Below are 11,107 nucleotides of genomic sequence, written 5' to 3'. Positions count from 1 at the left end.
GAGGGGGAAGAGAAAATTGACCTTATCAAGAAGAAAAACAAAAAAAGGGAAAAATTGGTGAGTGGAACCAGAACTTCCAAGAGGAACTTTAGAGAAAAAATCTTCGGAAATTCTTGGAAGACAAATTTCATAAAATTTCACATGTACAATTCAGGCAAATTAGAGTATAAAGACCTTAAACACCATTCTCAATAAATTATTTTCCTAAATTATATTTTCTGGTTATTTTCTCAAACAAAGAAACATTTGTCTCCTAACAAATAAAGAAAGAACTTTACCACCAAACAGTTGTGGTGGATGGTGGGATCCTCCACCCTTAACCAGAGGTCTCGAGTTCGAGCCTTGGGAATGGAGAAAGCCCTAGTTGGGAGTGCTTACTACTTAATGGGAACTTTGAGGTGCAGTTCAGTGGGTTCCAGATACCAGATGGTTAAAACAAAAAAAAAAAAAAAAAAAAAAAAAAAAAAGGGGGGAACTTTAATAAGGATGCAATATGGAACTTCCATTTCCTTCTCTATAAAATTCGCTTGAGAGGACAGCAACAATTTTTTATATAGTTAAGTGGACCATGAAATTCTAAAACAAGCAAAGATATTCAGAAGTAAACCTCATAGGTTGCAGTTCCACCGGATGTGGCAGCTTGTCTAAGCGTCACATTTGATATTGCACCACTGGCAGACAAGATGCAAACAGCCCTTGGACCATTCTGAGAAAATGACATTATCTTTGATGCCACATCCTGAAAATCAGATAATAAGGATCAGCAATAAAAAATATAGCAACTTAATATGTGCAAAACTATCACAATATATGATATGCAAGTGTCTTGGCATTTGCAAGAATCCAAAGGCAGAACAGGAATTCCAAGAGTCAAAAATTCATCACATGAAGAATTTAGATCAGTACCACAAAGGAATTAGCACTATATTTGGTCGGGTGCTAAGAGGAGGGGTTTCAGGGCAACGGTGCAAGTAAAGGAGGGATAAAGGGCATTCCCCTTGTTTGGTTAGATAATAGAAGATGGGAGAAGGTAAAAGTGAACGAGTATGCTACCCCAGATATTAGCTTTTTTAACCCCTGCATAAATGAAAAGAAATGAGAAACTTCAATGCTTGTTTACTTTCCTTCCACTACTAAACAACTGGGGGGGAGAATAAATACTGTTAAGAAGTCACAAAAAATAATTCATCCCTGAACCAGAACCACATGCTCTACTCGTGTAAGAGAATGTTCAACTACGAAGAAAAGCATAAATCTAGCATGTCGTTATGATGTTGCTGAATCATCTGAGAAAATTACTTAAAAGGACAACAAAGAAAGAAAAATAGTGTCAAATCGTGAAGCAACTTGCAGTTAGAGAAATCAATATCAAATAAGAAATGCATCCAATAAATCAATAGAGGATATATTCATAAGACTCCAAAAATATTTATCGAGCTAATCAGCAATTAACCAATTAATCATCGGAGGATACATTAGTAAGAATCCACAATTACCTATATAGGTAAATCAACTGATATTTCTGGTGTTCGGCGATGACCAAGTTGGCAATTAATATTATCAAATATGATTGTTCACATTTGAGCTTAAAAGCAGTGTCTTTAAAAGACAGGGTGCATGGGGCAATTAAGAAGCAAGAAGCTATGCGCATGCTTCGAAGCTCACAATTTATCAATAACAAGAATTACCTAATATAAATGGATTTAGCATTTATAACATCAAATTGCAATTAAAATCACTAATGGAGCATCCAGCACACAATAATGACAATACAAATCCAACAACTAAATCAAACATCTTCAGATATAATTTCAGCAAGGCTTAACTTCAATTACAAAGTTATATCCAATGAATAGACATTTCTTGCAGGATCACTTTGCCCCTCACTCTCTGTAGCACTTGCTTCTCCTCACTCCTATGTGGATCGTACCATTCCATCCCTTTAAGCGATGAGATGCCTATTAATGATACTGGCTTAAAGTATCTTTTGCCAAAAGTTTATGGATTTGAAACTCCATAAACTTTTACTGAAATTCTTTATACAATACAATGCAAAATCTTTTTATGGGGTATTAGTCATACCAATTCAAAGTTATGCTCATTTACTAGGGATGCCATATTTGTTGAAATTCCTTTTGAAACACACTTTTCACAATTTATTCTTCATATTGGTAATATAAGTCTTGTTACCAAAGTGGCTTGCAACAGTAATAAATCTTCGGCCATCATCTGAAAGCAGGAGAACCACAACAACAACAAAAAGAGGCCATATATGTGGTTGCAACTTGCAAGTAGGGGTGGGTGTTTGGTACTCCGGTTAGGTATTAAAGAACTACGATTTGGTACCTCGGTATTCGGTTTATCGTTGTGTATGCCAAATACCGCACCAAAGTAGTTTGGTACGGTTCGGTAATTCTTGTTTGGTTCGGTACAGTTTCGGAATGGTTTCGGTTTATCAATTTGCATGACAAATTTCCATAAGATAATAAGAAATGCAACAGCAATCATGCATTAAAGAAATGCAACAGCTTTACTAGAGCAATTCCCATAGCTGCCTTATTTGCATATAAGGCTGAGGCAGCCAGGATCATTGAAAATTTTGAAACAACAAGTATTTCATCTTTTACAGCTATTGAACTAAAATGTATAAAACAGACCAAATTTTAAAAGAGCAAAATTACGAAACGAGAGGGTAAAGAGTTGGATGGAAAAGCACGATCGCTTCTTAGGTAGGACCAGATCCCCATTGCTTAAGTTTTTTTTTTTTTAAAATTCCAACTCTGGCTTTATCCAGTTTTTCTTCTCTGAGAAACAAATGTTCGGCACTTTCATGCCAGAGAATCAGTAAAGATGCAAGCAACACAGATAGTCTAAAATTGGAATGTGATTTGTGCATTGTAAGCTCAAAATAGTACACTCTGCTCTAATCTATGGCAATGGTCATGTGCTCTGGCTAAGAACTATGGCTTCTTCAACCAAATCAGATTAACGTTCCCTTGCGGATAACATGCAAATTAAGCTTAATAGCACATTACTGTAGCATTAAGTAAACGGATGACACAGAAACAGGAGAAGTGGGGCATATAAATACTGGCAAATCTCTAAAGATTAGGGCACCTGAATCTCCGGCATTGGCTACACGCTCTATTAACATGTACTATAAAACATTTAGTAAAAACTTTTGGTATTTCGGTTTAACCGAAACACCGAAATACCAATATCTTAATACCGAGGACCAGACCGAAGTACCGAACTTTTGAATCCAACCGAATCAATACCAAAGTACAGAAACCGACGTACCGAATTAATTCGGTCCGGTCCGGTTTTCAGCTTTCGGATTTTATGCCCACCCCTACTTGCAAGCATGATAATTACTTCTTGAAATCTGTATTGATTGTGCGAAATTTTCAGATTTAATCGACAATCATCTTAATTTTCCTATTTGTGATAAGGTTGAGACTAAAAAAAAACATATATATATATATATATATATATATATATATATATATATATATATATATATATATATATATATATTTTATATTTGTGCCACATTTTATTCTTTATTGAAGTTCTCTTTTCACAACTCTTTTCCTTAGATGTTGTCCACAACTGTCAGCCAAGTCAACTTCTACCAAATTATTTCTTAGATTTGAATGTTCTTTTACTTACTTTCTTTTTCCGGATAAGGTCAAGAGCGAAGAGCTACAGTAGGGGTGTGGTTTGGGAGGCCCGCACGAGCTAGTTCTGTAAAGCAGACAGCATGAACGCTCGGCCAGCCCATAACCCCTCCATAATTTTTTGCGTAACAGGTGCATGGGCACAGCAGACAGCTCTTACCGGTCTTCTTTTCCTTACTGATCAGTTTAGCGCCAGCCAAAAGCTATACTGATTTTCCTAAGATGCTGTCCATGACTGTCAACCAAGTCAACTTCCACTAAATTATTTCTTAAACGTAGCTCTTAACTTTTTTTATTATTATAAACTTTACCTTAATTATCAAAAAAATAAACCCCATACTGATTTGGTGCAATTGCTGAAAGATCAGCAAATGAGATTTTAGGCACTCAATGAGGGGGAAAAAGGCCCTCTTACTCCTTCTTTTGCCCCCCTAGCACCTGACAATCCATTCAATTCTGTACATCCTCCCTCAATCATAGTTCAATTCAGTGTTGAATTAGGAGACTTTCATTTTTTGGTAACCGAGAAAACCATGAGGGCCAGTGGCATACTATTCTAAACTCGGTGGATAATGGGCCCTCTTAAATTAGGAGAATATTTGTTGCGTCAAAATTAAATAATGGTTAGAGCTTGCAAAGAAACTTTAAATATAGAAAAAGAAAAATTCAACGGAGATAACATGAGACTTTAACATTGAACTTTCTGAAGATGTTCTGTCATTGTCATCGGTCCTTCTACCTGTTTAACTTCAGAAATACAGTGTTCCAAGTTATCAATATTGTAAGGTTATGTCAAATTGTTGGTAAGTGATGCAAAGTAAAGACAGGAGTACATTGTTTAATAATCACCGTCCCATATATTTTTTCATAAGTACTCTATTGCCTATTTTATACGACATCATTACTATTTGAATTTGTTTCTTTGAAAACAACTGTTTCAAACTTTTTTAAAGTATTTTATTTTAAAAATATTAATATTAATTTTTAAAGAAGATCTAAAACGTAAATTTTCCTATTGAAAAATAAAGAAAGCAATGTCAGAATTGAAACCAATAATTACTAGATGAATTAAATCTCGTATTTCAAACCTTGTAACTTGTTTTGTGATTATCGGAACATTAGATATGGACTTCTCACCGAGTTCACATAACACACTATATTGAGCACTTTTACCTTTTTAAAATTATTTTTTTGGGGGCCAGGGCAAACAATTTCTTCTCTTTGTAATCTTTACTGATTTTATTTGGGCAAGCATTTTCTTTTTAAAAAATTAATACTCTCCACGGGGGGGGGGGGGGGGGGGGGGGGGGGGGGATGGCGTACTCTTTTTGGGCTTATGAGATAGAAAGAATACTCTTTTAATAGCGAGTGACAGATCTACATTAATAGGCCACTCCACGGACTTATATAAAGGACAGAGCTCAACCAGCGTCTCACCTTTCCTAAAGCAAACTCTCAGATGTTATGAGAATGAAACTGAATTATCTACAGCAATACTAAGATAGAATAGTTGTAACCAAACCATAAGAATCCTTGCTATTCCCTTTTAGAATTTCACTAAAGCTGAAATGTACAAAGGCAAGATGATCTCCATAGCACTCAAAGTAAATATACAAAGGCTAAAGAAGTAACCTCTCCAGTTTTCACAGTGATAATATGTGGTGTGAATCCAAATCCTGTCGCTCCTGCAATCAGAAAATGACTCTGAGAAGTTCTCTGGATGATGGTGGATGAAACAATGCAGGATAATTGGGAATATTATATACAGGAGAACTGCAACATGTACGGACATCCCCGCCCTACCAACCCCAAAATAACAAAGAAAGAAAATGATCGGAAAATCAGCATCTATCTACTATTAAATATGACCCAAGAGCATTCATGAAAATGCAGATGTTATTTCAGCAGGACAGAAATTTCTAATATAAATTCAAGAAACAAAGGAATCAGTTGCGCAACTCTAAAGTAAAAAAAAAAAAAATAATAAATAAATAAATAAATAAAATTCTTAAGTCAATAAAAAAAAGGACTCCAATAAATGAAAAAAGGGAACTCTATGAAATTTATATTTATAAGTTACAATACCCAAAAAGAAAATCCAGAGCTATAAAACACCTTTTTAAACTCTATGAAATAAGACTATTTGCATGTTAAATGTTTAGACATACATAGACAGACTTAAAATCATCCAGTAGTAGTTCCTTCATTAATATTTGCCAAAAGGTGGGAAAAGAAAAAGAAAGATAAAATAAAAAGAAAAGACATACTTGTAATAAGCAGTATACAGAATCTCAAGCATTGCTAAAGTCATCAATAAACTATCAGAGCAGGGAGGGCATATTGGTAAATCCCCCCTTCTGTAAGATTCTGAAGTCAGTTGGGTGCAGATCCATTGACCCAAATTGAGCTTTCATTACATATTCACGTATTATAATATATGAGCTTCTGTGTGCATGTCTCCTAACGGCTAACAGATGAAAAATGTTCCGCTGCTTTAAAAATAAATATTATGACACACTATGCCTCAGTTGCAAACTAAATACCTATTTTTGGTCATATATACCCAACATTGAAAGCAAAAAAACAGCAAAAAAATGTTTGCCTAAAGAATCTCAGAATCGCAAACATTCTATATTCTGCCACACGGAAAAATGGTGATAAATAAACCAACATCAGTATCAACAATTATTAAGAAATGAGTTTAATTTATACCCATTACAGTGTAAAAAAATATTCACATAATCAGGTTTAGATAAGTACAAGTAAATCTATTAATAAATATAAATTGTTAATCCCCGTAAAAATGGTAATTAAACTGCTATCACATGAGTAAAAAGATTTAGATTATAGTTCTATGCACTCACAGTGTAAAATAATTACACCGCGTTAAAAACTATACTGGTAGCAAAAGTAAATTGTAGTATATAGTATAACTTAGATCTTTACCAAAAGAATTGTCCATTTGTTGCTTTTTGCTGGAACCAGGGGGTCTCCCTCTAGCTTTCTTCAAAGAAATAGGCGATGCGGGTCCCGTAGAAAGAGGTTGAGCAGCTGGAGAAGTAACCGGCTCTTGTGGCGACAAGCTGCCGGCAGCGGCAGGGGCGACGGACGGCGAATTCAAACCTAATGCCATGGACCCGTCCGGCCCGTATTTCCTCGGCCTCCCTCTCTTCCGTTTCATCGTCTCCGACGAATTAATGTTCAAATTTTGCGACAACACAGCGCCGGCGCCGGCAGAAACTTCAGCCGGCGTATACGGCGGCGGCGAAGTTGAAATCGGTGTGAACACAGCCGTACTGTCGCCGCTGTAACCCAAGTGCATGTTCTGAGCCACCGGCGTCGTATTCGGAACATTCGGCGGAGAATTTTGAACGCCGGCGACGGTGAAGTGATCTCTACTCGTCATTACTGTCTCAGATACCGACATCTTTCATCGAAATTTTCACTGTAAAAACGAAAATTACAGTTCAAAGTTAAAAACCTATAATTACTCGACAGTTTAAACCCTAACCCTAGAAATTCAACTGAAAACAACACCAGAAATTTGCTGAAGTAATGAGCTTTGCTTTAAACCCTCCAAATGTTGCAGAATTTTTTTTCCAAAATCTTTAGCAGATCAAGCAAAAAAACTATTAAAAAAAATAAAAGTAAATAAAATACTACTCCGTATTTGTTTTTCTTAAAAAAAAAGGTTTACGGAAAAAAATCTAAAAATTCAAATAAAATAAGAAAGAGCATGAATTTTCTTACCGAGAAGAGAAGAAAAAAGAAAATATTTTTAGGGTTAGAGAAGAGCAAAAGAAATTGAAATGGCTTTTTTCTAAGAAATACCTGAGAAATAGAAATATAATCTTTGGTTTTCTTTTTATTTCCGTATGTGTTACGACATTGATTCAAATTTAATAAAATAATAAAAAATAAAATAAAAAGGTGGAAAAGGGGAAAAGGGCAGGTAGAAAAAGGTAAGGCTAAAAACGATCTCGTACAATACAATTATAGAGTGCATTTAATTCCAAGACCCTCCTTTTTTTCAAATTCATCAATATGGACACGTGAACCTCTTCCTTCCCATAGTTTTTATCTTGCCTTAATTATATATAGGGCCGTACAAACCGGATCGAAAACTCGCACCAACTCGAAAAGTTAAATCAAACCGATTAAAAACTCCGATTATGATTGATTTGGCATTGAGTAAAAAAATCGGAACCAAACCGACATATAAATATATAATTTTAATATATACTTTAAAGACTTTTTATAGAATTTTCTTTAAAAAATATTTAGAAATATTTGCGATTCTCTTATGAGATGTGATATTTAGTTAAATATAAAGTGCTATATTTTTATTAACTTTAAATAATGGGTTGTATGATCACTTTCTATCAAGTGTTAACAAAATGCGTCAATCTCTTTGTTCTTCCATATTCATATGTCTAGATCTATTAAATTCTTATATATTTTTTGAATTTGAAGTGGTATTTCGATAATTTAAAATTATATAGAATATATCATTATATAGGTATCATATTATTTTTTATGTTTAATTATTAAATTCGATTAACCTTGAAAGTATACATCAACAAAATATTATTGTCAAACGACTAAAAAACCAACAATCATGTGTCACTAAGAAAATTCTCCCATAAGAATATTTTAATAGATCATATGTTTGTCAATTTTTATTACACATATTTACTTATAAAAAATTTAACAAAGTGAGATTTAAATAATATTCATGTACTAAAAAAATCCGAGAAACCCGAAAACCCGATAAAACCGAAACAATACAAATCGATATAGTTGATTTGGTTTGGTTTTGATAAAAATCGAACCAACCCGGTCCCTGTACACCCGTACGGCTATGTAGACAAAATTATATGCATCATTTGCTGAGAATTGCATTTTTTTGGGAGTCCAGAGTCTATCAAAAATAATTTCTCTATTTTCACAAGATAGGGATAAGATACATATTACTCTCATCAATCATATTGTGAGAATATACTATGTACGTTATTGTTATTGTTGTATTTGATATTTATAGCTAATTAAGAAGTTATAAATTAAAATATAAATGTTATTACTTGATTATGACTAAATGCTAAAAGTTTATATACAAAATATATGTACTTGTTATAAAACAATAAAAGAAGAATAATAGTATTGTAGAGAAAAGTAGGGAGAGAGAACTTTTATTGATTTTGGGATGAATTACAATGGAATAGAACACTCTATTTATAGGGAGAGGGTGACTTAGCCACCAAGTAATAAACCCTAGAATCTCTCTAAATATAGACATTCACCATAAATAAAATTCTATTTATAACACTCCCCCTTGAATGTCTATTCAACAGATAGTGTGCCTCGTTAAAACCTTAACTAAAATAAAACCCAGTGGAAAAAAATTTTAGTGAAGGAAAAAGAGTACACATATCTAACAATATGCCTTTTGGTTGCCTCGTTAAAAACCTTGCAAGGAAAACTCAGTGGGACAAAACCTTGTAAGGGAAAAAGAGTACAACGCGTATTAACTCCCCCTGATGAGAGCATCAATTCACATCCTTGAGCCTTCACATTCCGATCTTGTGCACTAGCTTCTTGAAGGTTGACGTCGGCAAAGATTTGGTGAATAAATTCGCCATATTAACTCCAATGAATATGTTGCACCTTGAAAATCCTTGCGATCACATTATCATTCATATAGTTATAGCAAGATACCTTTGTGCACAAATTGCACTTAGGATGTGGTCATTCATGACCAAAAAATTCTCCAAGAATTGCATATGCTATCAGCATTTTAAATCGTTCATGGATTGCCATATAAGTATAGTCAATAAGCCATATAAATAGAGTTTAGATTTACATCAAGTTTTCATGTCATGCCAAACATATAAGATACATAAAGGTGATAGCACATACCGTTGACTTTACACTTTTAAGTGTTTGAACTGCAGGTCCAAAACTACTTGTCTTTCATATGAAACCAAATTCTACTTGAATTGTTTCTCCAGACTTAAGATCCTCATATATATTTAGTGCTATAACCAATGTCGTCGACAAACATTTTTGTCACGGCCCGGATTTCCCACCTTCGAGGGTCGTGATGACGCCCACTAATAGGAGCTAGGCAAGCCAACTTAATTAGCAATTTCATTAAACACCTGTTCCTTTTTAACAATTAACGGCATTAAATAAAGGCGAAGGAATTAAAATCATTAGCGGAAGACTTAAATTTATATAACTGAATAAAATACAGAAATTCCAACATACTTCTCTACCCCGGGACTAGAGTCACATACTCACGAACATCTAAGGAGTACTACATACAAAGTCTGAAAGAACATAATCTGTTTGTCTCGGGTACAATGAGATGACAACCAAATGTAAAGATAGAAGGGAGACGTGGGGCCTGCGGACGCCTGCAAGCTACCTCGGGTCTCTCTGGACTGAAGGTTTGCCCCCGTGCTAATGCTGTTGCTGCTGCTCAATACCTGGACCTGTGCAAAAATGCACAGAGTGTAGCATCAGCACAACCGACCCTATGTGCTGGTAAGTGTCTAGCCTAACCCCGGCGAAGTAGTGACGAGGCTAGACTGGATCCCACGTAAACCTGTGCAATTATAAATATACAGCGGAAATCGAAGTACAAAGCAACTAACAGTATGGGAGGGGAAACATGCTGTGGGGAGATAACAATATTAACAGTAAATCTAAAGTAATCAATCTAGGTGCAATTTATAATTTCCGGCGAACAAGAAGCTAATACCAACACTAAACACATTTGTATCAATAACTGTTGCGGCGCGCAACCCGACCCTAATATATTCCAACACTGTTGCGGTGTGCAACCCGATCCACAATTATCACTGTTGCGGCGTGCAACCCGATCCACAATTATCACTGCTGCGGCGTACAACCCGATCCACAATTATCACTGTTGCGGCGTGCAACCCGATCCACAATTATCACTGTTGCAGCGTGCAACCCGATACACAATTATCACTGTTGCGGCGTGCAACCCGATCCACAATTATCACTGTTGCGGCGTGCAACCCGATCCTCACATAACATTGTTGCGGCGTGCAACCCGATCCATAATGTCTACCTCTCAACCTTGCCCAAGCAACAATCACAAATAAAGGGCAAGAGAGTAAACAAGTATTTGGAAGGAAATCCCAACAAGGGAACACAAACAACCAATAACAACCATGCAAGAGTAAATCGTTATTTCTCTTTTTCTTTCATTTTCATATCCTAGTTCTCATTAGCACTCGTGACAAGCTCCAAGGCATTTCTCATCTCATATACTCTCACCATTTGTATTTCAGACCGAGCCAATGCTCCACGAAGTTCCACAATCACAATATCCTTCACAAGGTGTTTACAACGCATAGAAGCCATCAATTAAGCATGGAAGGCATAACAATATC

General features: G+C 35.3%; 1 protein-coding gene across 4 annotated transcripts in view; it reads right to left on the bottom strand.

Moving 5' to 3' along the window:
* The window catches only part of LOC109205603 (AT-hook motif nuclear-localized protein 10-like), a 9,781-nt gene extending 2,056 nt beyond the window's left edge, over positions 1-7,725 (bottom strand). Inside the window, exons 1-4 of one of the 4 annotated variants that reach the window (XM_019368340.1) lie at positions 7,667-7,725; positions 6,627-7,125; positions 5,313-5,365; positions 608-739 (exon numbers count right to left, since the gene is read on the bottom strand). In XM_019368340.1, the coding sequence (XP_019223885.1) occupies positions 608-739; positions 5,313-5,365; positions 6,627-7,107 (666 nt within the window). In that variant the 5' untranslated portion in view covers positions 7,108-7,125; positions 7,667-7,725. Of the gene's footprint in view, positions 1-607; positions 740-5,312; positions 5,366-6,626; positions 7,126-7,217; positions 7,294-7,430; positions 7,621-7,666 lie in introns of those variants that run through there. The other 3 variants (XM_019368327.1, XM_019368319.1, XM_019368334.1) reach the window with 3 other exon arrangements.

The sequence above is a fragment of the Nicotiana attenuata genome, chromosome 2, assembly GCF_001879085.1.
Source record: "Nicotiana attenuata strain UT chromosome 2, NIATTr2, whole genome shotgun sequence".
Taxonomy (NCBI): domain Eukaryota; kingdom Viridiplantae; phylum Streptophyta; class Magnoliopsida; order Solanales; family Solanaceae; genus Nicotiana; species Nicotiana attenuata.
This window is presented reverse-complemented; position numbering and strand designations above follow the sequence as displayed.